Source organism: Gopherus flavomarginatus, chromosome 9, assembly GCF_025201925.1.
Source record: "Gopherus flavomarginatus isolate rGopFla2 chromosome 9, rGopFla2.mat.asm, whole genome shotgun sequence".
NCBI classification, from domain to species: domain Eukaryota; kingdom Metazoa; phylum Chordata; order Testudines; family Testudinidae; genus Gopherus; species Gopherus flavomarginatus.
Genome location: NC_066625.1, coordinates 10,336,242 through 10,363,288, shown reverse-complemented (window position 1 = coordinate 10,363,288; position 27,047 = coordinate 10,336,242). Strand labels below are relative to the sequence as shown.

Sequence of the window (27,047 nt, the reverse complement as noted above, 5' to 3'; positions counted from 1 at the left end):
AATGAAAGCAATGGCATTTTACCTGGCTGCTGGAGTTGATTGGTTGATTTGTTATGCCTGTAGACTACTACAAGTTACAATGATCTCTGGGAGCTGAAGCAGCTGGGACATAGATTGGAGAGCTGTCAAGAGAGCAGCTTGGAGTCTGGTCATTTTCTATGCACAAGTCCTAAGCTAGTGTTTAGAAGAGTTGTCACTGAGGGCAAGAGATGTTATTTGTCCTTGGCCATTAATAGCCAAATTGGGCTGCCTTGCTCTCTAAGATGTTACTTTTTTTTTTATTCTCCCATATTGTATTCCATAATCTAAGTTTTCACTTGAGTCTCTAACCCATATAGTTATGAAGGTAACTTTCAAACTAAGTATAAATCAATGCAATGATGTGTGTGTGAGTCTGCAGGCAGCGTGAAATAGCTTTGAAAGGTATAAACCACTTCCTTTATTCTTATTTTGACATCATGTGTGATGGAGCTTGGGGAGAACAACGTTGACTAATTTTTTTCCAAGCCAGTCATTGTTGGCCAGAGACACCATGAGGAACTGTCTGGCTTAGTGCTTTAAGGCAGCATGCAACTGCATTTAATCCAGACTGCCTTGCAGCATTAATAATTCTTTCAATTGAACATTGTGGTAAAAAGGGAATCTGGGGAATGAGAAACAACATAGATGCACGAGGCATCTTCAGAGCCACAAAATCAGTATGGATCTTGGTTATCTGCTGGTATGGGGGGAGGAAACCCCGCTTCTTCCTCCAGTGGAAGAATGTGTAAGAAGCTCAGAGAGGGAAACCTCAGTTTCCTATCCCCTACATGCATGCGGCCCATGCAGGGGTTGAGATGACTCAGTAAAGAGGAGAAGACAGACTTCTGTCTGTTGTTGCCTCCTTTACATGTTGCTCACGCTGTATTTTCCAAGAGCATGTTTGACTTCTTATGTTTTCCTCTGGTGATAAATTTTAACTTTCTAATAGTAGGAGCAAAGGTTTTATGCAGAATTAAATTAGCTATTTAAAATGTATAGCTTCACTTCCTTGCTCCATTTTACATTTTATGTATTCCTACCCATAGATCTAAATATGAAAGAGCAGAAAAATTCTTGGTGTTTGAAATGTTTGTTGTAAAGGATTTTTCATGACAAAGTAGGCTTTGCCAGGTTCCTCTGGGAGCGAAGAGAAATAGGCCTCTTTCAGTGAACAGTGTTTTCTTTTGTCTTTAATATTAGTTACCACTATTAATTGTAAACTTAATATTTTTTGACATTTTGTGGGGAAGAAAAAGGGGCACACTGCAATTCTTTGTAAAATGTACAATTTTTAAACTGAGCCTGCCTTTATTAGATTGAGCCAGCTGTTGCATGGTCCAGTGTCATGTATAGAAGGTTCATAATAATTTCCATCAGGAATGAAGCTAGTGCTACTCTGGCCACTATTCAATTAGTTATGAACCTAAAACTGCTGAAAAACGGGCAGGACCCCATGTGGGAGGAGCAAAGTGACAGATTTGCTTCCCCCCTCCCCAACTGAGAGAGCACTCAAATCGAGTGGCACTGTGACCTATTGCACAGAGTCACAAGGAGGGGCAGCCAGGCCAAACCTGAATGGTGCTGCAACCCCATGAACCAGTCCTGGAGTAGGGAGCTGGGCCCAGCCTTGCAGGACAGGAGCTGCCTCTGCAGGGTAAGTATCGGGAGGGGCTCACGCTCCAGTCCAGTCGCCCCCCAATTTTCCTGAGGCCACCCTTCAGTGGTAATTTTTTGGAAGGATGGGGGGGTGGCAGTTTCAGATTTTGTTCAAAGCACCCAGAAACCTCTGTGCACCTCCCAGAATAGGAAACCAAGAGAAATGCTCAAGGCCTTAGTCCTGCAAATACTTGTGCACATAAGTAGTCCAACTAACTTAAAAAATTAAACATGTCACTGTTTCCAGGACCAAAGCCTAAGTAGTGAACAAATAAGAACATAAAAAATCAAGTCTACATCAGTACTGGTGAAATAAGGCTCTTTTAGTCATCTGGGAAACCAGTAATATAGAATGAAATAGCACAGGAAGGAGAACCTTATATGTACACCACTATAGGCAACATTGTAAAACCACCATAAAACAGTAGGATGAAATCCCAAGGGTTTTTTCAAAAATAAGAAGAGAATTCATTGATTTTCATTTTCTTTTAGGATCAACAGTACTTTGGGATTATTTCTTGAAAGAACTATTGAGAAAGCAAAACTTTAACATCAAAAATACTCCAGACAAACAGTCTTAGGCTTCTTTTATATAAGTCTTAGACCTTGTTTTGCTGGATTTTTTTTCCCCCTGGGTTGGTTAGTTTCTGTTTTGTTTTGGCATGGGGGGGGGGGGGGTTTGGATTTTCTGAGGGATTTTTGGCTAAATATATGACACATTTTATTGTCCTAAACCATATGAAAAAAATTTTTGGGATCTTGAATTAACCAAAATCCCCTGGACCCATTTAAAACTCTCCTTAGTAATCACTTTGGTTTTGCCAGCTTCTGATCAACTGCATCTCTCCCTCTGTGGAGTGCTTCTAAGAATCTGTAAAGAGGGCCAGTTTTTCATGTGTGTGATCTATTCACTTAGTATTTCCTTTTGTCACAGACAGTTATGGCTGCTCAGAATTTGTAGAACTAATAGCAAAATCAAAAGAGGACAGAAGTCACAAAGCATACAGGGGAAAACAGCTGTCTGACAGGCCTTCTGACAGAGAATTCTGTTTGCCAATCAGCAGAAACCAATTACCTGTTTATTTCTACTTAGGGCTTTCGGATTCATTTCAACTACCTGACATAATTTTAATCCATGTCTGAAAGTCATTTTATATGGGTGAAAGTGACCCTCTCTTCTTTCACTAACATGTCTGTCTATCTGTCTTTCTATCTAGAATATGTAAACTTAACAATTTATGGATATAGTGGTGGAGGGGTCTGTTTTGTTTTCAGAAGACCCCCGTTGCACTTTTCTATTTCTCTTGCTGATGTGAGAAGGTTCTGCCCTATTTTTTCTCCCTGGATAGTAAAATTGTAGTGTTGGTATTAATTCTAAAGCAAGTCTAAAGGGGGTTATGTTGACTAAAAGAAAAATCTTAGCTGTGTCACAGACTGGCTGACTACAAGACCAGTTAGTTTTAAATAGAAACCTGGGGCCATATCTCAAACTGTCTTGTACTAGCTGAGCGCTGTTTCTACAATCTAGGAGCAAATTTATTCCTTTTTAAGATAGCTGGGGTAGACAGGAAAGAAATAAAAACATTTTCACTTTATTTTATCTGTCTTTCACTCCTAAGATTTTCCTATTTATCTGCACTGATGTTGTGACACCCTACAGTCATTGTGATATAACAACTTCAAACAAGAAACAGCACAAAGTAGAGGTTTGCATGGGTGGGTGATGGGTGGGAAGGGAGACACGAATTTTCCACAGCCACAAGCTTCCATTTTCTTCTATTGAAGCAACTGCCATATGCAGGAAGGGGTGTTCACCATTCATATTGCTAAAAACAATTACCCATCTGTTCCCTTGAGAGGAAGAAGCCAATATGGGATCCAAGAGACATTATGCTCCCGAACCCCAGTCTTATCTGGGAGCACCAGATAGAAGATAATCAGTACATTAATGCAAGCAGCCACAGTACTGGGCATCTAACAATTGATTCGTAACAATGCTGACACTTCCCGTATTATAGAAATAATAACAACAAAGAGCCCTTAGTAATAACTTCCTCTTAGCTTTCTTTTGACTGTACTTGCAATATGCTTATAGTATGCATTTATATACTGTATATAAATAGATACAAAACCCCATTCCATCTTTCAAAAGAGAGAGGCTCTTTTATTCTGACTTCAGAAAATTAAATGCTTATCCATCTGTGGAATTATTTTTGAATGAATATGTTTGTAGGCTTTGTTTATCTGGCTTATTGTTTACCATTTTGAAATGTTCTATGTATTCCCAGTTGTTTTGTTCTTGCTGCAGTGGAAATACAGCACACTATATTTTTCTCCTTGCTAAGGTCTGAGGCGACCTTATACTATAAAATATCCAAAAGTTTGGTAATCGCAAAGGCTGCATAGGGAAAGCATCACATTTAGAAGAACTTCTGTGCTTAAATGTGGGGGGTGGGGGCATTTCTTTACATTGGACAAATTATTCTGATCTGTTTATGGTTCTGCCCTGCTTTTAGGTTTTACAGTACACTAAATATGTAAATGAAAGATCTCTGTGACCTGCACAACTTATTGTAGATTTTATTTCTTTGTGGAAGAGAAGAAGGAAGTAGACTGGTTTGATGAGGGGAATGGGGAACTTCAAACCATATGGGGTGGACCTCAGGCTCCTAGTAACCTATTTCTTAAAATATTATTCTGACAAGTCATTCCATATGCTTGTTTCAGTTAGTTGTTGGAGAAAGTTGTTGGAGAAAGGCTGTGGGGTAGCTCTTATTTTTCAGTTCTGTTCCCATTATGAAAAGGATCAGAAACAACCTTTGGGAGCAAGGTAGCAATCTGGATCCCAAAAGATGTTTCACATATAAATAGAATACAGCAAACATTGACCTTGAGCTTAAAATGCTGTACATCTGTGCCTTTTGTATTGAACAATGTGGTTTTTTAGCTAACAAAAACCAGCTATGTTAGTACAATTTTCTAAACATATTTGCATAACCTTTCCCCTCACCCTTTAATAAATGGATTCATGTTCATAAATTACAGTGTTTGAAGTGGGGTTATGTGAAACTTTCATGTATGAAAAGCATTTAGATGTAACTACATTTCTTCAGGGAGCTGAGGTGGGTTTTCTGTGGATGGCTTTGACTGACACATTGCTTATCCAATGACTGATTTTCCTTGGTGAATCACTTATGTAAAGTGCAGATGATTTTCAGAAACTTGTAACTAAAGCTGCCTTTTTGTCATCGGAGATGTGACTTCTTTGATTTTTATTTTTTTAAAAGCATTTAGGACTTTTGACATTTTACTTTTTCTGTCCATGGGCAAGTAGATGAAAGAATAAACAGTTTCAGTGAGAACCTTAGGAAGCTGCCATGTTAAAATCTGGACTATATGAAAAGATAACACAAATTATAAGCTCTCATAGGCCCTCGTCCTGCAATCAGATCCCCATGGGTGGACCTTTGCACCGGTGCAGAGCCCCACTGATGTCAGCAAATCTTGCCCTGGCTGCTCAGGGAATAATACCAGTATCAAGAATCTTCCTTGCAATGTAATGTGCTAACCATCTAATCACTGAACCATTAAACTAACCAATCAACATTCTCTTGATTTAGTATAATTCAGACAACTGAGGAATTTGTTACTGTTCTGAAAAATTTGGGCAAAAATGGCATGTAGAATGTGATCAGTAACGAGTGCACTCACAGACATCATGGTGATGTCAGTAGTATAAACAGATGAAAAGAGTGGACGTCTTTGATATAGTCTGGGTGAGCTCTAATGGGTTTTCTACAGTGCTTAATTTGTAATGAAATAGGTGCCAGGGCTCAAGCAATTTTTTTTACTTTCATAATGGACACGGGAAACCTAGAGGTGCCAGGGCTATGAACTGCCAAGCCTAGAGGTGCTGGGGCTCAGCCCTGGCAAGCTCTGGCAAAAATTAAGCATTGGTTTTCTATAAAACTTGATTCAGGAACAGTGAGATGACTCTCCTTGTAGCACACAAATCTGCTCACTTTACGCATATGATGAAGTCCCATTAGCTTCAGTAGTACTCAGTGTGAGTATTGTGAGAAGGATTTGGCCTAAACCTACCATTTAAAAAAATTCCCTGCCTGAGCAGAAATTCCACAGAGTTTTGAGCAGAGAGGCAGGAATCCCCTACAGATTCTTCCTGAATGACCTGCAGATCTCTATTGTTTCTGCTAATATCTTTTGATTAGCATGGATTGACATAAACTGTTCAGGTTTTCCAGATTTGCAAAGAAAGTATGCTCTGATTTTGCACCATTTATTTTCAGAGCTGAAAATCATCTACATTAAAATGAGTTAATTAGAAAAAAGAGTCTTTACATCAGAGAATTGACATTTTGTTACTCATCACCTGGATTCTTCCTTTAGATTGTTGCATCCTGCCATTCTAATGTTAAACTGTGAATGCATCAAATTTTATAAACCAGAATAGTTTTAACAGTTAAGGCCCTGATCCACCTCCATGAACCTTCACACCCACCTAGATTTCCTTTGATTTCAGTGAAACGCTGCACAAATGTAAGGGTCAGCATGGACCAAACTGAACTAGATACATTTCCTTGGCAGCTGTTGTTTCAACTTTTATACCCAGAAATTAAGCTATTATTTAATCTTATCTGATTTCTTAAGTAATTTTATCTCAAAGTGCTTCCTCACCCCTTAAAATGATCCTTTCAATGTGCAGAGTCAGCAGAGTTGCTTTTCTTTATCCCTGTCATTTTTCTTAGTCCAAGAAATGGCAGTTGAGAACATTTTCCTTGTTACATCTCCTTCATTCAAAATGGAGGTGTGCTCAAATGTGTTACAAATGAGAGGGGAAAGAAACAACTAGACAGTTTGTCAAATTGTCATATTGTATTTGTTTTCTCTTGTCAAAGAGAAGAATCTTGAAGTATATAAAATGAGGTAAAAATTGTTAGAGAGACAAGGTGGGTGACTTCTGTTGGTGAGAGAAGTTTTGAGCTTACACAGAACTTTTCTTCATGTCTGGGAAATGTACTCAAAGTATCACAGCTAAATACAAGGTAGAATAGATTGTTTAGCAGGTATCTAGTGCACTAAATGCCCCAATAGCTACTATGGATCAGAGACAATTACTATGCTCTCAAATGAACTCTCACAGAAAAATAATAATACACAAACATCCTATCACCTGTGGGTGAACACTTTTCACAAAGCAGTCACTCTATAGCTGGCCTCTCAGTCCTTACCCTCAAAGGAAACCTGCACAACACCTTCAAAAGATGAGCCTAGGAGCTTAAATTCATAGTTTAGTGAGATACTAAAAGACTAAACAGAGACACTGTATTTATGGCTTATTACAACAATCTATAACCCCCTTACTTCCACCACCCCCGCCTCAGCTTTTTCTCTCCGTTTCTGTCCTGTGACTGGAGAGAGATTAATCAGCGACGTCACCTTGAATGGTCTCTTGAAGTACTTTTCAACAACATATGCTGAACATTCTGTTCTACCTTGTATTTATCGTGTCACTCATTTCCCAGACCTGAAGAAGAGTTCTGTGTAAGTATGAAAGCTTGTGTCCTCATCAGCAGAAGTTGGTCCAATAAAAGATATTACCTCACCCACCTTGTCTCTCTAATATCCTGGGATCAATATGGCTACAACACCACTTCATATAAAAATGATCGTACATATGAAGATGAAATTGAACACAAAATGTGGCACTATATTCTGTCTCATTTTTCTTCTCTTCCTGCTGTTGGACAGCAAAAAGTAAGAGGTCCCACATCTAGGCTTCCATAAAACCTGTCATTATCTTTCGTAATACAACTGCGCCTGGCACCCAGCCCTCCCTCTTTACTTCTTTCCTCAGCTTTCGTCACTCCACTACTGAACCTCTCTGGCTTGAATTTAATGTGTTAGAACAGATTTTTTTGGTTTTCTCATTATCTATTCATCAGATTAATTGTCAATTCTGGTATGCCTTTGTTTAAATTAGAAATACTAACAGGTAGCACAATAAATTAACTCAAATCCATTGTTGAGAAAGGGGATGATAAATACATGAACTAGGTATATGAAATGCATGGGCTAGAAGAAGAAAATGGGGCCCTGTTCCATCAGAAAGTGACTCTTGATGTTTGCCACAGATGTTCATGTGCAGCAAAGTACCATTTTTATAACTTTTGGAGAGCTGTCTCTGTGAACCTCCCAAGCCTGTGTTTCCTCCTCCTGAGCGTGTGCCTATTTCTCTTATTTTAGAGTATCATAGAAAAATAGAATCTCAATTCCACTGATCAGTTATTTTAAAATTTTTAAACCCAAGCAGTCATATTGCAGATACAAAAAGGTTCTAGTAGACCATGGAGAGGGAATCAAAGTATCCAGCTCCCCCTGCTGGCTATCGGGAACAGGCTGTGATACCTGTTGCTTCTTGTTTGCTTTAAAGAAGACTAAAGCTAACTGATACCATTGCTAGACCATAGCTTTTGTTCCTTTGACTAATGTTGAATAAGATTACACATTACATCCAGTTAGATATTTGATATTAAAGCTATTTGAAGAAATAAAAAGCCACCTGAGTGTCCTCTAGATCAAATGTCTTGGGGTATATATTTTCTCGAGTTAAAAGCCCTAATGATGTGTAGGATGATAAGTTTCTTAGCAAAAAGAAACCCCTCACTGTGCATGGGGGAAGGTCAGGTCAGTGACAGAGACTGAACTTCCAAATTGCTCTTTTTGCACATGGAGTTCTAAGAAGGCAAGTTCAGAGTGTAGAACAGAAATTTTGTCTGCTTTTGAGTTCTACCGCTGAGAAATAACAGAGAGCTGTATAACTAAATACAGTCTTAATTTCCTCAACACTACATGGGACAATGTAAAGAATTTATTTCTGGAATGTTCTTAAAATACAAACCTGGTTCATGAACTTGCACAAGAGCAGAGGAGAAAGCAAAGACCATCTCCCCTCTTTATACAGGCAGGGAGAGGTCACTCACAAAAGCAGTCCCTGTACTCCCTGCATCTGGAGGACACAAGAACTGTTCACCTCTGCTTTGCTTTTCCTCAGAGCAGGGGCATGAGGAAAAAGAGCTGGGACATGACTCCATGCCCTGTCCTAGCCTGTAGATACAGGGCTGGTGCACTGTGGGGAATGATGAAGCAGAGTGCTTGCTCCCTGAGCGTAAGGAGCAACCTGGAGAGATTGCGCCAGCGTGAGGTCCAGTCACCTTGATGCCTCTCTTGGTGCAGTGTGACCCTGCACCATCCTCCACATGGGGCTCTGGCTTAAAAAGCCAAGAACTTGCCCCAAATGTATTTTCTACAGGTAACTTAAATCTCTGTGGAGTCCCATAAATTGTCTTTTATTACTCCTGAGGATTGAGCCCTAGAGAACTCCCTCAAAGATTTCTGAAGCTTCTCAGCTCTGTATTTTAGGCTCTGTCATATGTAATATAATATATAACGTGCTTTGTTGCCAGGGTATCTGAGGCAAGTTTCCTTGTGGCTGGAGTTCAGTTCTCCATTATTCTTTCCCTAGGGCTAAAACTAACAGTTCTTTCTGTCTGCATGAAAGTCTTTACAAAGAAATAAGTACTTTTAAAAATATGTAAGGCTGTTAAGTGTTTAAACACTTGGACATATTTATAATGTGGATTTTAGCTTGTTTCATTTTTTCCTGTTTCTGCTAAGCTCTTGTTAGTCTGTCTGTATTGTCTATGTCTTCTTCAAGTTTGTCAGACAATTGAAACAGCTCGCACAAAATATTTTCTTGCATAAGAACTACTGGTTTACATGATTAATATATTTTCTATTTTCGTATAGAAAGCCCTGATCCTGAAAACACTTCTGCTTGTGCTTAACCTCAGGCAGATGAGTATTCCTATTGAATTCAATGGGACTAGTGACATGCCCGAAGTTAAGCACATGCAGAAGTGTTTGAAGGATCAGAGTCTTACAAAATATGTTGTTGTTTTTATGATTTCAGTATTTGAGGGATACTTCACTTTTCATTAAAAATGTGCTTTGGGTGTACTTTTGTACCATATACCGTATATAACACACGGTGAAAGAGTGTGATTGTATGGGATGCAATCTTGGTTGCTACTTGTTTGCAGGGTGACCAGATGGCCCGTTTTTAAAGGGACAGTCCCAATTTTTGGGTCTTTTTCTTATATAGGCTCCCATTACTCCCCACCCCGTCCTGATTTTTCACACTTGCTGTCTGGTCACCCTACTTGTTTGAGGTGACTCCATTTCTCATGAGTAGGCTTGGTGTAGGAGTCTACTTTAATCTATAACTGTCTGCAGTTGTACATTTCAGCTGACACTGAAATTGACCAAAAAAAAAAAAAAGCAGTCGGTGACAGTGGGCATGCCTGCAGGGGCTGGGTATCACCAGCCCTGCAGCTGTGAAGGGAGACCTCTGCAGCTCTGTTATCTCAGGAGTGAGTGAGCAGATCCCTCACAGCAGAGGGCCCTCTGCGCTGCTTCAGGGCTGGTGACATCTGATTCCTGCAGACACAAGGTGCAGGAGGAGGCAGATATAGAGTGATCACTTTACTACATGACCCCAGAAGGAAGGACTGAGACCTGGGCCTGCCCGAGACTGCAGGCCCCGGGTAGGGGGCCGAAAGCCAAAGCCTGAGTCTACCACCACGGGTGTTGGCATCAATGCTGAAGCCAAAGGACTTCAATCCCAGGTGTGGGGGCCTGTAACCTGAGCCCCACCATTCAAGGCTGAAGCCCTTGGGCTTTGGCCCCAGCCCTGGGCAGTGGGGCTTGGGTTTGGCCCCAGACCACAGAAACTCTGCCAGCCTTGGTGACACCATTAAAATGGGGTCATGACCCATTTTGGGGACCCAATCCACAGTTTGAGAACTGCTGGAATAAAGACATCGAATTTATGGCTTAGTACAACAATCTGATTTCCCCTCCACCTTTCCTTTCCTCCCTATGACTGGAGGGTTGTTAATGGGTCACTTTACCTCAAATGGTCCCTTGAAATGTGTTAACTACTTATGCTAAACAATCTGTTCCATTCTGTATTTAGTAGTGACACTTTGAGTTAGTTTCCCAGACCTGAAAAAGACCTTTATGTAAGCTCGAAAGGTTGTCTCTCACCACAGAATTTGGTCCAATAAAAAATATTACCTCACCCATCTTCTCTCTCTATTGTCCTGGGACCAACATGGCCACAACAGCAGTGCATAGAAAACCTGAACAGTTTGTCTTACCTGACTATCTGAAATTGGTGGTCCACTTCTCCCAGGTTGCATTGAAAAATGGTTTACGAGCTGTTTCTATGGTATTATTTCATTTCTATCTAAATTGAGATGTTCTGGTACTTTCTGAAATTGCACTTTGTAGGTTTCTACAAAAGGATTTTCCTTAAAGCATGTAATGGGCACATAGTTATCGATTACACAGTTACAGTTGTGTTGAGATTAATACTTTCAGAGGGACTTTAGTCTTGCTGCTTCATGTATTGATCACACACAATGAAATGTTATGGATTCTGTCCTGCAAAGGGAACCATGTGGATGCCCCTGCTGAGACCCATTTGCAGGATCAGGGCTATAGTGGATTTCAACAGGTGACTCTTTGGATGTGCAAATGGAACTTCTGACTGTTCTTGAGTATGAACTACAAATATGTATGCTGCCTAGTTAATGTTTATACGGTGCTTGGAAAATTTACTGTTCTATGTATATGCTTATTATTTCTGCAACTGACATTTCTAGGTACAGTACCTAGCAGCCAAGCACCGAGCATTGTGATGAGCTCCATATAATGTGAGAATGCGGCATATTATACTGGATATAGTAACGGGCACATTAGCTTTCCATTAGATAAAAGTTAGAAGAACATTAGCTTTTTATGTCGTGATTTAAAAGAAATATACTAGATCCAGATCTGTGCCGCCTTAACCCCACATGTTCAAAAACCATTATCAGATGGCTAATTCTACTAATGGATTTATTCTAGGACATTGTATGAATATGGCTCAAATTCTATTCATTAGTGTTCTCGTTACAATTAGTAATAAAGAAGTAAATGAAGCCTTGCCTATATTACTCTTGTTGCAAGGAAAATAAAGTGTACTTCTAGCTCTTGTGCTTATCTGTTTATTGCACAAAGAGCCTGTTTCATATGGTGAACTCCTGGACGTCAGCACAAAGCCCACTTCTATTCTTTGGTTGTTGTTGGAGTGCTGTGAGCTGTCCTCCAGAGGTGCTGATAAGGAGTGAACATGGTTTTCCTCTTTTATAGATGGAGATAAGTAGTAATTAATGCAAAATTAGTGCTTTGTTCATTGACCTTTTAGCATTTACTGCTGCTAACTTTCACCTCACACAAAACCAGTGGAGAACAGTTGATTTACCACCTGCTAATAGGCAGCCCAGCATTCCCAGTAATTTTGTGAAAAGAGATCTGAACTGAAACAGACGTAAAAATCGCTAACAATTTAAATATTTAAGGGCTCTTTGGCTATAACAGTTAGTGATTTGCTATGGGTGTAAATATATTGAAAAAGAGGAATTACTAAATGCTTGCTTCAGAAAGCATCTCTGCTGAGGACGGCACTTTGGCAAATGCCCAAAGTTGAATACTTGCTTAAGTGCTGTTGTGAATGGGGATGGACTGAAGTACTTCTGGGGCCTGAGGTTGAACTACGTGCTTCTTCTCTCATACTGTGCCTTCCACTGTCAGCTGAGAATGTGCTAAAGAGTCAAAATCTTGTCACTGTAAGATTTAGAATATTTGTTTTGCAAAATGCTTCTTTCTTCTCTTCTCACCCATCCACCCCCATTTTAAATGTCTATGAACCCCTCTACTGAAAGCCTGTTCTGTCCAAAATGTGAAGGAAAGAATCAAAGATTTTTGGAAATACTAGGTAAATGCAGACATTTCTTTCCATTTTCTGCTCTTTGTGGATATATCATTGTAGCAGAGTTAGCAGAGTTTGGTGCCTTTCATTTGCCAGTTTCCCATTTTCATTACCCATAATGATGGATTTTGCATTGTTAAGCCTCTTTAGCAAAAAGTGTTTCAGCCAGTTTGGATTTGCCTCAGTTTAGAGGTATTTTCATTTCTTTTCCCTATAATTCCTTTATTGAATTCTTTATTTTTGGAAATCTTTCATTATTCTCTTATTCGAGTTACCTTCCCCACCCTTCCTTCTCCCTCCAAATGAATAGCTAGAAGCAAGGCAATAACACATTGGCATTTTAATTCACTTATTAAATGAATGTACAGAAAATTTAAAAATGAAACAAGTAAGATACCAGCCTTTTTATCATTTTTCTAGTGTCTACTGACTGTTGCATAAGCTAAATTATTTACAGTTTGATGTCTAACAAAAGAGAAGCAGATTTGGCTTATTTATTTCTCTGATAAGAAAATGGATTGAAATTGCTGTGATATGTTCCTTTGTTAATTTCATATTTGTTCCCTAGTATAAAAAAATCTTTTAAAAGAACTATTGCAAGTACTGGCAGGCTCTTTTGAAATGGTATGGAAGTTGTAAGATTAAACAAAACATGAAAAGGGCTTAAAAATATAAGTCAGCAACGGTTTGATAAAAATAAATGCTCAGCAGTTGAAAACCTCTAGGATGCTTAATTTGTTTGCTCTCTTTCTGGGAGTAGTCCTTGTGAGTTGTGTGTTTTTGAATTATTACAAGCTGGGCATTTTGAAAGTGTTTGTTTGTACAGTATAAAGAAAGTAAATGAAAATGACCATACTGAAGATCTCCTTCTAATAAGGAGATTAAGACACATGATAAGGTTGAAGAGTGAAATTTGCAGCTGTGTCATTTGCTGAGATCCTTTCCTGGAATGTTTGTCATTGCTGTTTGCAAATGTACTGTGTTTTCACGAGGTTTTTTTTCTGCCCTTTGTAGATGCCAACAACGTATCTGACACCACAGCTCCTATCATTGTAGTCCCTCCGCGCAACACCAGTGTGATAGCAGGGAGCAGTGAAATCACACTGGAATGTGTGGCCAATGCAAGGTATTGTAAATGTTGTAGTAGTAGTAGTAGTAGTAGTAATAAGGAACTGTCCTCTGCTAAAAATTGAGTGAGAACCTGTTGTTTTTTTTTAATTTCATGGTTGTAATAAGCAGAATATAGCATACAGCTTGCTTTGCACGACTAATAAGGAATCCATGTTAGTTATTTAACATATAGATTATTTTTGGGAAAATAAGAAACTAGATATTACTTTCCCACCTTTACTCGTGCTGGAACAGAGTAAAAAAGAGAAGGCAGAAACGTGACATTCGGCCATCAGCAAACACTCTGTAACAGGAGTCCATAACGTTAATAGTTAATCCTATTACTATTAAGTTGGCTGTTGAAATGCAAGATGACTGTTATAGATTAAGATTCTACATTTCCCATTAACTAAATTATGATGGAGATCCTCCTATTTTCCTCACCCCACATAAATAAAATGGACAAGGCAGAGTACTGCAGTTAACTGTTACAGCTGTTCTCAGCTTACAGTTATTACAATTAACTTTTTGTACACACCATAATGTAGAGTGTATATTAGGAATCTCACTAAAGGCTAGAAATTGTTCCTATTAAAGCCAATTGAGGGTAAGAGAGGTAAAGGGCTGAGGCCTTTGGATGATAAGAGGTCCAGCTGGTTTCCTCTCCCCCTGAAGTCAGAGATGTTCTTGATACAGTTAGTGCTACCTCTGTAACTGTGCTATAATGAAAACCTCTCCCATGTAGCTGAATCTCATGGTAGTGTTTATTTTTAATGTTGTTTGCTTAGACAAACCAAATCATTAACGCTTAAGTTCCATAGCTATAATAATTAGCCATCTTTGTTCAATAGTACTTGAGCAGTCTGTACTCTTGATGTGTGATTGTTAAGACATCAGAGTTCTATCTGAATTTATTTTTAAGTGTCTAATGATCAATCTGCCAGGGATATTATAAGAGTTATGTGAGTTATATTCTCTGTGTATTATAGGTGATATCATTCACTGTAATAATCTGAATGTTTTTTACTCTCTCAGACCTGTTGAGAAACTGAGCATGACCTGGAAGAGAAATGGAATAAAAATAAGCAGTGGGGTTAACAGTTTTGGGAGACGTCTTACTATCACCAACCCAACCACTGCTGACATTGGGATGTACTTTTGTGAGGCAGAGTTGAAAGACATCACTGTTGAGCCGGCAAGAGCAAAGGCCTTCCTCTCTATAATGGGTAATTCTGAAAGCAGTCTCTTTTATAGTAAAGTAGGGTTTGGACTCGGGTATAACAGGAAATAAAATTGCTATTTTAATATTTCATCAACCTTATATCTGAACCTCTCCTCAGTGAATGGGACAAACAAGGTGAAGTGGAGTTTTCTTCCAGATTAATTCTGCTGTTCATCTCCATGAATATAAATAAAACGTACTTTTTTAAAGCATTGATGTGACTCTGAATACCCTTTGAAACTTAAATGTAATCGTGAAGCTGGGGAAACCCAGGAGTAAAATCCTTATCATGCAGCTTCCATGTCATGGCTTTTAGCTACATTAAATCCTGATTAACTCCCAACTTGCTTACTTCTAGCTTTAACATGTCACGTTGCTATTTTTGCAAGAGGATCTTTTAGCAGAGCATTTGTATATTGCCCTTTGCAAATTCTAGTCCTGGGGTGAAGAACGTTCCCAGGCACATGTGCTGGCCAATGTCAAATGAGAGAGAGAAAGTTGAACTTCAGTGTTACAAGCCATGTCTTCAGTGCTTAATTTTTAATGGAAGAGGTGCTGGGGCTCAAGCAATTTTTGTGCATTCATAACTGATGCAGCAAGCCCAGTGCTGCTGGGGCTATGAGCTACCAATCCTAGAGGGGCCGGGGCTGAGCCCTGGTGCAAATTAAGCACTGCATGTCTCTGGGCTCTAATATTTAACAGTACATTGTTACATTCAGGCTAAACTATTAAACTATAGCAGCTTACTAAATGCCCATGAATTTATCGTGGACTTTGTTCCTTTCCAGTTTTTGCTAATTAGCAACATATGTGTGTGTAAATTAAGCTTTCTCCAGCTGGGGTTGCCCATGTGGCCGTTGACTAATTAATCATGGCTCAATCTTTGAAGCTTGTCTAGGTGCTAAACTCCCACTGACTCCAGTGGGGGTGCTCATTACCACACAGGAGGGCCTAAATACCTGGGAGGATCAGGCCTCAACAATATCCATTATCCATCACTTTGGAAGATATTGTGAAGGCTCAAACCGAAAGTGGATCCAGACTGCTGGCACTTAACATTAAAAAGGTTGCGGAGCAGCTTTTCAGCTAAGAGATGGGGGAAAGCCAGTTGCAGCAGTGAAGCACGTGGATTGGACAGAGACTTCTCTTAGAGGAGAGTCTATTGATAGAGATTCTCTAGGTTCTAGTCTGGAGGAGAGGATGGAAGAGGATAAAGTGTGGGCCAGATCAGATGAGAAACACTCACATAAAGACTCTGACACATCAGAAAAGGGAAGACAAATAAAAAGTGACAAGTTTTTAAAGTGCTTGTACACAAATGCTAGAAGTATAAATATTAAGATGGGTGAACTAAAGTTCCTTGTGTTAAAGGGGGATATTGATATAATAGACATCACAGAAACCTGGTGGAGTGGGGACAATCAATGGGACACAATCATGCCAGGATACAAAATATAATGGAGTGGCACTATATATGAAAGAAAACGTAGAATCAAATGAAGTAAAAATCTTAAATGGATCCACATGTTCCATAGAATCTCTATGGATAGTAATTCCATGCTCTAATAAGAATATAACAGTAGGGATCTATTACTGACCACCTGACCAGGACAATGATAGTAACAATGAAGTGCTAAGGGAGATTAGAGAGGCCATCAAAATAAAGAACTTGATAATAGTGGAGGATTTCAGTTATCCCCATACTGACTGGGTACACATCATCTCAGGATGAAATGCAGAGACAAAATTTCTTGATACATTAAATGTCTGCTTCTTGGAGCAGCTGGTACAGGAACCCACAAGAGGAGAGGCAACTCTTAATTTAGTCCTAGTGGAGAACAGGATCTGGTCCAAGAAGTAACTATAACAGGACTGCCTGGAAATAGTGACCATAATATAGTAACATTTAACATTCCTGTGGCAGGAAGAACACCACAACAGCCCAACATTGTGGCATATAATTTCAGAAAGGTGAACTATGCAAAAATGAGGACGTTAGTTAAACAGAACTTAAAAGATACAGTGACTAGAGTGAAATCTCTGCAAGCTGCATGGACACTTTTCAAAGACACCATAATAGAGGCCCAACTTAAATGTATACCCCAAATTAAAAAACACAGTAAAAGAACTAAAGAGCCACCATTGCTTGGCTTAACCATGTAAAAGAAGCAGTGAGAAATAAAAAGGCATCTTTTAAAAAGTGGAAGTCAAATTCTAGTGATGTAAATAGAAAAGAGCATAAACACTGCAAAATTAAGTAAAAATGTAATAAGAAATGCCAAAAAGGCATTTGAAGAACAGCTAACCAAAAACTCAGAAGGTAATAACAAAATGTTTTTTAAGAACATCAGAAGCAGGAAGCCTGCTAAACAACCAGTGAGGCCCCTGGACGATTAAGATACAAAAGGAGCACTTAAAGATGATAAATGCGGAGAAACTGAATGAATTCTTTGCTTCAGTCTTCACGGCTGAGGATATTAGGGAGATTCCCAAACCTGAGCTGTCCTTTGTAGGTGACAAATCTGAGGAATCGTCACAGATTGAAGTGTCACTAGAGGAGGTTTTGGAATTAATTGAGAAACTTAACAGTAACAAGTCACTGGACCAGATGGTATTCACCCAAGAGTTCTGAAAGAACTCAAATGTGAAATTGCAGAATGATTAATTATGGTTTGTAACCTGTCCTTTAAATCAGCTTCTATACCCAATGACTGGAAGATAGCTAATGTGACGCCAATATTTAAAAAGGGCTCTAGAGTGATCCCAGCAATTACAGACAGGTAAGTCTAATGTCAGTACCGGGAAAATTAGTTGAAACAATAGTAAAGACTAAAATTGTCAGACACTAGAAGAACATAACTTTTGTTGGGCAAAAGTCAACATGGTTTCTGTAAAGGGAAATCATGCCTTACTAATCTATTAGAGTTCTTTGAAGGGGTCAGCAGACATGTGGACAAGAGGGATCCAGTGGACATAGTGGTACTTAGATTTCCAGAAAGCCTTTGACAAGGTCTCTCACCAAAGGCTCTTATGTAAATTAAGTGGTCATGGGATAAGAGGGAAGATCCTTTCATGGACTGAGAACTGGTTAAAAGACAGGGAACAAAGGGTAGGAATAAATGGTAGTTTTTCAGAATGGAGAGGGGTAACTAGCGGTGTTCCCCAAGGGTCAGTCCAAGTACCAATCCTATTCAATTTATTCATAAATGATCTGGAGAAAGGGAGGTGGCAAAGTTTGCAGATGATACTAAACTGCTCAAGATAGTTAAGACCAAAGCAGACTGTGAAGAACTTCAAAAAGATCTCACAAAACAAAGTGATTGGTAAACAAAATGGCAAATGAAATTTAATGTGGATAAATGTAAAGTAATGCTCATTGGAAAAAATAACCCCAACTATACATACAATATGATGGGGGCTAATTTAGCTACAACTAATCAGGAACCAGATCTTGGAGTCATTGTGGATAGTTCTCTGAAGATGTCCATGCAGTGTGCAGTGGCGGTCAAAAAAGCAAACAGGATATTAGGAATCATTAAAAAAGGGATAGAGAATAAGACTGAGAATATCTTATTGCCTTTATATAAATCCATGGTATGCCCACATCTCGAATACTGCATATAGATGTGGTCTCCTCATTTCAAAAAAGATAGTGGCATTAGAAAAAGTTCAGAAAAAGGCAGCTAAAATGATCAGGGGTTTGGAATGGGTCTGATGTGAGGATAGATTAGAGACTAGGACTTTTCAGCTTAGAAAAGAGAGACTAAGGGGGGATATGATAGAGGTATATAAAATCACGAGTGGTGTGGAGAAAGTGAATAAGGAAAAGTTATTTACTTGTTCCCATAATATAAGAACTAGGGGCCACCAAATGAAATTAATGGGCAGCAGGCTTAAATCAAATAAAAGGAAGTTCTTCTTCACACAGCGCACAGTCAACCTGTGGAACTTCTTACCTGAGGAGGTTGTGAAGGCTATGACTATAACAGGGTTTAAAAGAGAACTAGATAAATTCAAGGAGGTGAAGTCCATTAATGACTATTAGCCAGGATGGGTAAGGAATGGTGTCCCTAGCCTCTGTTTGTCAGAGGGTGGAGATGGATGGCAGGAAAGAGATCACTTGATCATTACCTGTTAGGTTCACTCCTTGTGGGGCACCTGGCATTGACCATTGGTGGTAGACAGGATACTGGGCTGGATGGACCTTTGGTCTGACCCCATATGGCTGTTCTTGTGTTCTTATGTTCTTAAGCACTAAACCTGTGGCTTTATTGAATGGATTAGGCAGGAACAGTCTGGTTACAATTCAGAGGAAATAAAAAGATCTTGCAAATGAAGGTGTAGGGATGGAGGAAACATCTAAAGAAATGCAGAAATGTGTCCTCTAGCTTGATAAGTGAATGCATAGTGTAATAATACACTGGTTTTGCTCCAATCCTTTAAATATGGAGCTTTTCTAAATGTTGGTGACTAAATGAAAGTCCCTCCTAGCATCAATATTTTATGTTGAGCACATTGGACACATTCAAGCTAAAAGAGAAGCTCTTGAATTACAAGCCAGTGCGGATTTCAGACTCTGGATCTAATCTGATTCTTTATCAGATATCAGGACAAATTTACAGCCACACAAGTATCCTAGATAGGTAGATTATTGCTTTGTTAATGACACCCCGGCTGTTGATGTTGATCAGAATTGATACATATAGTACTTGTTGCACATTATAGATTAAATGGAAAATGTTACGTTGTAAGACTCTAGCATATAGGCTCCATTCTGTAAAAGTGCTTTAAGGCACTTTATGTGAGATGAGAAACAGCTCGTTTCTCTAGCAAGATGTGTTCCAGTTTCATTTTGTAGCACTCTTTCCCTTTTATATTTAGATCCTACTTGTGTGAACTTTAGTTCCAGCTTCTTTCCTCTGTATTCAATTCTTAGAATTATTACCTTGCAGCCGCTCTTCCTTTAAGGACCAGGGGTACATTTCATTTATTTATGATTTTGATTTAAGCCCTTTTTTATTCATAAGATTTTATTGTGACTAGTTTAATTTTGCTGCTATGCTGTCAGATCCTGCCTAGTGTAGTACTTAAAGCAGCCTCTCAGTGTAAAGGGTACTTAAATATAGTTAAACTAAATCTGAGAAAAAAGTCACTGGGGACTCATAGTAAAATGGTGATGCCACCTTTGATTAGGAGCATGTCTGCTCTCTTCTTGTTAGATGTTTTATTTATTTCTGTCTCGGTATTAGGGAGCCGTCAGTGAATGAAGTTATGAAAAGAACAAACAGATGAAAGAAAGCAGAAACAAATTGGTTACCAATTACTTTTATTTTGTCCTGATGGAACAAGACACTCTAGTTGCAGGTGTTTACTCAATGTGTCAGCATTGCCTGCTACGTTTCTTTGAGTTTCTTGAACAGCAGGATGGATGTCTAATTCCAAACAGGAAGCAGAGTCAAGAGATTAGTAGTTAATTTATGAAAGAACTGTTCAACCTCAGAATTCCAAAATGGAACAGAGCCATTCTTTAATTAGCAAGGGAATGGATTCTGGAAGAAACTGGAGACACGACTCAAGCAGCAGAGGCTCCTTCTGCTAATGAGATGCTCTTTCTCTGAGCTTTATTTAGAGGTGTTTCTCAAATCACTTACATAATTAAAATCTGTTTTAGTAGCACTTACAGGGACTCAAGTGTGCCTGTCTATTTACATGTATGAAATATTTGTAGGATGCACAAATTGATACCACGTCACATCACATCAAGAGCTGTACTTCTAGGCAGGATAATATAGAATGAATTTAATGAGCGATCTCATGCTTACAACAAAAAATTGAGTTAATGGAACAGTTTTTATTTTTTAAGTTATGATATATCAAATGCACTTGCTCAGGCAATGTAGTGATGAGAGCCATATAAGTACTGGATGGATTCATACCTGGCTAGGTAGACCCTGCAATTACCACATTGAACAACAACAAGGATGAGATATCAAAAACATTAAACAGATTTAAAATAGACAAAATGTTATAACACACATGGTTTGTTCCATTCCCCAATCAACATGTCATGCAACTAAGAGCCTGTTCCAGAGGTACTGAGCATCTCCAGCTCCTGCCGACTTTTAATAGAAGCCAAAAGAATCCTATGCTGAAGGGCCTCTGGTCAATTTAAACCCCTAGTAGAACCTGCAAGAATGTTCTTTTTAAAGTACACTTGTTGTATATTAAAATTACACATAGCATTTGCAAAATCTGAATACACAGTGTATTAGAACAGTGCATTCACAAGTATAAAGCTTGTTAGCCTCTTGCTACACTGCCATTTTCCAATGAAGGTGGAAACGCTCCTTCTGACATCTTCAAATTGTTTCAGCAAAGATAAACTGAGGCGGTTCCAAACTCTGGTTTCATTAGCTGCAGTTGTTAGAAATTTTTTAAAGGGTAACATGTTCCTCAGTTTGCAGAGTAACAGTTTGGGGACGTTTTGTTGCAGATTAGATAAGAGCTCATTTGTTTTACCACTAACCGTTTGAAGATTAAGTTTATTGAAAGAATCTGCTCATGACCAAACTCATTTACAAACTGAGCTTTTAAAAAAATCGTGTACTCCAGTTCTTCAAATGCCTTCAACAGTTATTTTTAAACTGACTTTTTCTATGGGAGATTATGAATTCCAGGACTGAGAAAGTGTGGAAAATGAAAATGATTGTGCTTTAAAGCAGATAGAGATTGAAAACAAAATCTGAACAAAATGAGAGAGAGAAGCTGCAATACAAAGACATCAGAATGGTCTTTTGGGACAGAGTAGCAGTATAAAATTTTGTGCCAAGTATAAAAGAAATGAAGAAAATATGATGGAACGGAGGAAAATTACATGATCGAAGATTAATCTTTCTTCAGTATTCTTTCTGTAGCTGGAAGCATTGGCCAGCATTTTCTCTCTCTTATTTTTCTTTTCCTTCTTTGTTTTTCCTTGAAAGAGCTTTTGTATGCTAGCTGGGTAAGGTTATTTCCAAGAATAAGATCCTAGGGGGCAATATGGAACAAAAGATGGGAAAGACGTCTAGGCCTTGCCCCTTTTGTGAAGGCTGCATGGAGTTTTATCAGGCACCCAGGGTACAGCATTGCGAGCTCACAGGATTCAGAGGCCAATCCGAAAACAATTATGAAGTTACTACAGAGGGCTGACCTGGTTGGAAGCTGAGATGAACTACAGTTTGGTTGGCAGTCACAGGTAGGTGGCCCATCATGACTGCCCCTCAAAGTAAGGAGCAAAGACACCCAAACCAAGCCTAGAAACCAGAGGAGAGAATTTTAGTTAAGGATTCTGTTTTTGTGTAGGGGAAATAAAAATACAATACATGACCCTTTCAAGGCAGGGAATTCTGGGAGTTACCTTGAATATAAAAACCACTTGACTTGCCCAGAGTTGAGTTCAGGGGCTCAGAGAGGGAAAATCTTTGGGGAGATTTCCTGAAGCATCTGGAAAGAGTAGACTTGAGTTGTTCCTAGGCTTCGCAGACTGTTGAGCTGTATTTAGAATCCGTGTGTCATCCTTCTAAGAATCTTTTTTGCTTTCATTGGATTTATTCTGTGATTGGTACCTCTTTCTCCCTTCTTGATTTTAATTTTTTTACAAAGATCTTTCAGATGTGTATTTATTTTATTTATTCGGGTGTCTGTCGTACATTAAAAATGCAATCACATAAGAAGATATTAGGTTCTCCCCACTCTGGGGACAAAACTGCTAGCTATAACCATGCTAGAAGACAATTGTTGCTAACATGGAAAGGGATTTTTCCTGAGATTCATATTCTTCAAACCAGACCACCTGGAGGTAGTCTGTGTAGGTCTATAACAGTTCTGTGATTGATTTCAGATGAAGAAAAGTCGTGGTTCAAGGAAACTGTTATCAACATTTGTGTATGGACACGAGTGTATGATATGGTTCTACTCCCAAAATGGACAGGTTCTTATCCACCTTCACACTTTGTACTCTAAGTTACTTTAAAGCCGCCAGTCCCATCTGTCTTATAGGATGTTCAGTGACTCATTTAGTTTATATTAATAATGGAGACAGGTTCCAAACTTTCCACTCAAATTATGCAGGGCTGAATTTCTGACTGATATGGAATATTGGCTTGTGGTGGAACCCTTGGGGCTTTTTCTGCACTTTCTGACTTCCATGAATGGATCTTGGATTAAGTCACACATCTCTGATGCAGCTTGAAGGGTGTGTAATGGATGCTGACTGTTATCTTTAGAATTTTAAAAATCACTCTCCATGTAACTCTCTATGTGAGAGAGGTTTGAATAGTGTCAGATTTTGCAGGCTCCCAAGGGGATTGTGGGGAGACTGTTTACAGAATAATGTTAACAATACATAAAAAGCCTCAACAACTATTAAAACTACCTATTTATATGCAGATATCCCTTCTTCCTCTTGCTTGTTCTTGGCTCTTTAATCAAGAGAGACCCAGTATCTGTACAACTATAGTATCTGAACCCATATAGTATCTGTTCTTCTGGTCTAATATCTGATCTGCCCTTTCTCATTAAACATCACCCGCACTACCATGAGGGGTGAACTTGATGATTTCACCTCTTACTTCTGATTCTTTAATTAATGTAAATCAGACAATTGGCCTGATCCCAAAATATCACTGCCATCCTCTTGAAATCGGTGTTTCTGGGTCTCCTGGTATCACAATGTGTAGTTTGGAGGGCACCATAATTTCACCACACATTTTCCCACCTCACTTTCCCCTAATATGACGAATTGTTCAAATTCACATATTGTGTGATTTAAACCAGTCATTAATCTATACTCTAAATCTGTAATAGATTCATAGAGAAATGCAAGATACTACTGTAGAATATTGTTTGACACAATGAAACGTCATTGTAACTACCTTGGGTACGCTCCCCCTGGTTGAGACTCATCAGGCTGTTGTACTGGACCCAGACCTTGGGTCCTACATACTCTTAGCTTGCTGGGGCTGGGTAGAGTTCAGGCACTGTTTTACTGGTTCTGGGTGAGATGGGTTGGGTCACAGAAACCCCCCTTGAGACTGCCACCAGATGTGCTGGGACTACCTCTAAGCCCTGGCAGCTTGAGACTTCAGAGCCCTCCCTGGTTGTGCCAGACACACTAGCCTGCTACACACACAGACCCAAGTCTGAAGCATGTCCCCACAAAAGCTGCAGGCTTAACTGAAAATAGCTTAAGAAATGCTCCTATCTCCAACACCCAGATACCCAGTACCCAATGGTATCCAAACCCCAAATAAATCAATTTTATTCTGTATAAATCTTATACAGGGTAAACTCATAAATTGTTTGCCCTCTAGAACACTGACAGAGAGATATGCACAGCTGTTTGCTCCCCCAGGAATTAATTGCTTGCTCTGGATTAATTAATAAGTAAAAAGTGATTTTACTAAATATAAAAAGTAGGATTTAAGTGGTTCCAAGTAATAACAGCCGGAACAGAATAAATTACCAAGCAAAATAAAATAAACCACGGAAGTCTAAGCCTAATACAGTAAGAAACTAAATGCAGGTAAAGCTCGCCTTCAGAGATGTTCCACTAAGCTTCTTTTACAGATTAGACTTCCTCCTAGTCTGGGTCCAGCAATCAGTCACACCCCTGTAGTTACTGTCCTTTGTTCCAGTTTCTTTCAGGCATCCTTTGGGGTGGAGAGGCTATCTTTTGATCCAGCTGAAGACAAAATAGAGGGATTTCCAGGGGCTTATACAGTCTCTCTTGTGGGTGGAAACCCATCTTTCCTCGCGTAAAATCACAGCTACAAGATGGAGTTTTGGAGTTGCAAGGGCAAGTCACATATCCATGCATGACTCATTTCTCTACAGGCCGAGCCATTTCCCACATGTTAGCCTGAATGTTCCCAGGAAAGCTCACCTGTGGATTGGTGTGTATCAAGGTCCATTGTTACCCAAGAACTTCCATTTACCTGAATAACCCCTTCACACTATGTTGACCAAATCTGCCTGAGGTGCTTTCTACAGCAAACACTTTAAATACAAGCATAGAGCCAATGCTCATAACTTCAGATATAAAAATGATACATGCATACGAATTGGATGAATACATGCAGTAGAACATAACCTTTGCAGAGATATGTTACATGGCATATCTAGCATAAAATATATTCCAGTTTTGTCATATTTACACTCACGAGCATATTTTTATAAAGCATTATGGGGTGCAACATCACACTGGGCATCTAGGCACACATTCCAGATGCAGATCCTGTGTCAACACGACTCTTCACTCTGAGGACCCTGTGGTCTAGTTGCCTTGACCCTGAAACTAGAGCCAGCTCCGAAGCCTCCCCAGTGGCTGTTGCATGCTATCAGAGTTCCTCCAAAGCTGTGGATGGACCCTCTAATGTATTATTTTCCTCTTCCATGGTTACATGACTGTATCAACGAGCGATGCCAACTCTTCAAAGGAATTTTTAAACACACCCTTTAATTTTAGGCAGCACAAGAGATATGCTGATATAGGGAAAAACATGAGGTCTGCATGAAAACCCCTGCCTCAGTTTCCTCACCACTCCCAAAAACTTTTGGGATTTGGTCAGAATCTTTTCAGGGCCCTGGAACCCTCCTTTCTTCCTTCATCTTCTGCCCAGCTTTAATCTGCTTTTGTTTCTGGTCTCTCCTCCCAAAATGGCTGGTGAGAGAGAGCCCTTCTTTTATAAAGTTTGTCAGGTATGGGGCACAGGTCACTTGCTGGAGGATTCTCTGCAGCTTGAGGTCTTCAAACCACAATGTGAGGACTTCAGTAACTCAAACATAGGTTAGGGGTTTGTTATAGAAGTGGATGGGTGAGATTCTGTGGCCTGCATTGTGCAGGAGGTCAGACTAGATGATCATAATGGTCCCTTCTGACCTTAAAGTCTATGAGTCTAGGTAACTACCATAATTGACTTCAAGCCCTTCGTTGTATGATTTCACTTGGAAGAAAAGGTTTATCTGGGCAGTAGCTAACTCATTCTCCAAGGGAGCTTCTGTTTGAACAGGACAAGATGGGTCAGGTTAACAATCTGATTACTTTGAATTGCCCTCTCAGTGCCTCTATGAATCCCAGTTCAAGATGGAGGCAAAAAAGATAACAGGGAAAGCACGGTGCAATGTGACAATCAAAATAGTATTCATGAAACAAAATGGAGTTTGTACTTTGCTATAGATACATACAGGCATATACTAATTCATGACACTCAAAAAAGCCCATTTCAGAGGGAAATAGATTTTTTTCCCTTAGGTTACCAGTTTGAATTTGGTTCTAGATCCCTTACTATCTGTTGGCTATTAGTCTCAGTGAACACATTCGTATCACTGAAAAAAACGCAAAACAAAACACCATCGTGACTGGTTGTCATGTTGGCAATTAGCAGCTGGAACTTGCGTTGCACTGGCAAGGAGGCTAAGGCCCCAATCCAGCAAAGCTACTACGCACCTACTTTACTGTTTCAAAGGATTGGGGCCCAAATTATCATTTTCCATGCTGTACCTGTTCTGTAGATAAGCAGAGTTCACTCTCCAAGGCTGGAAAGCTATAGTACTTTGTATAGTACTAAAAATTCATTGAAGTATTCCTAAAACCACATGTAAATGATTCAGTATGAGTGGATAACAATTGAACTGATATATTATGTAGGGTTTTTGGCTGTTTATTGTGGCTTCAGTTGTCCAAGGTATTAAGCGCTCTATCCTTGGTCTCACAAAGCACTTAAAAATGTTTTATTTTAAACATGTGAGTAGTCCCGATTAAGCCAATAAACTCCTTAAATGTCATGCATCAGACCTGCAGAAATCATCAGATTGACTTTAAAATTATGAAATGTTAACAAATAAATTCTGAGTTCCTTTTATTTGCCTTTTGGGTTTTGAGCCTTCAGACTTTACATTTTCAAGCTTTCCTCCACAACCATGAGGACTAGAAACGTACTCTCTTTCTTTAAGTGAAAGTTGAGATTCTTATGTAATAACTTAAAATTTCAGGAGTTGGGATCAAATGTAACAAAGTTTGCAGAAAAAGTCACAAGAGTTTGCAACTCTGCTACCCTTGTGTTTAAAATTAAACATATTCTTTTGCTGGATTGCAAAGAGAGTGCT

General features: G+C 39.2%; 1 protein-coding gene and 1 long non-coding RNA gene across 5 annotated transcripts in view; one reads left to right on the top strand and one right to left on the bottom strand.

Moving 5' to 3' along the window:
- The window catches only part of SDK1 (sidekick cell adhesion molecule 1), a 672,152-nt gene that overhangs the window by 448,585 nt on the left and 196,520 nt on the right, over nucleotides 1-27,047 (top strand). For all 4 annotated transcript variants that reach the window (XM_050966275.1, XM_050966276.1, XM_050966274.1 and 1 more), the window contains 2 exons: nucleotides 13,586-13,697; nucleotides 14,717-14,907. In XM_050966275.1, coding sequence (XP_050822232.1) covers nucleotides 13,586-13,697; nucleotides 14,717-14,907 — 303 coding nt within the window. The remainder of the gene's footprint in view (nucleotides 1-13,585; nucleotides 13,698-14,716; nucleotides 14,908-27,047) is intronic.
- Nucleotides 1-27,047, bottom strand: part of LOC127057566 (uncharacterized) — a 477,062-nt gene that overhangs the window by 378,919 nt on the left and 71,096 nt on the right. The window lies entirely within an intron of this gene.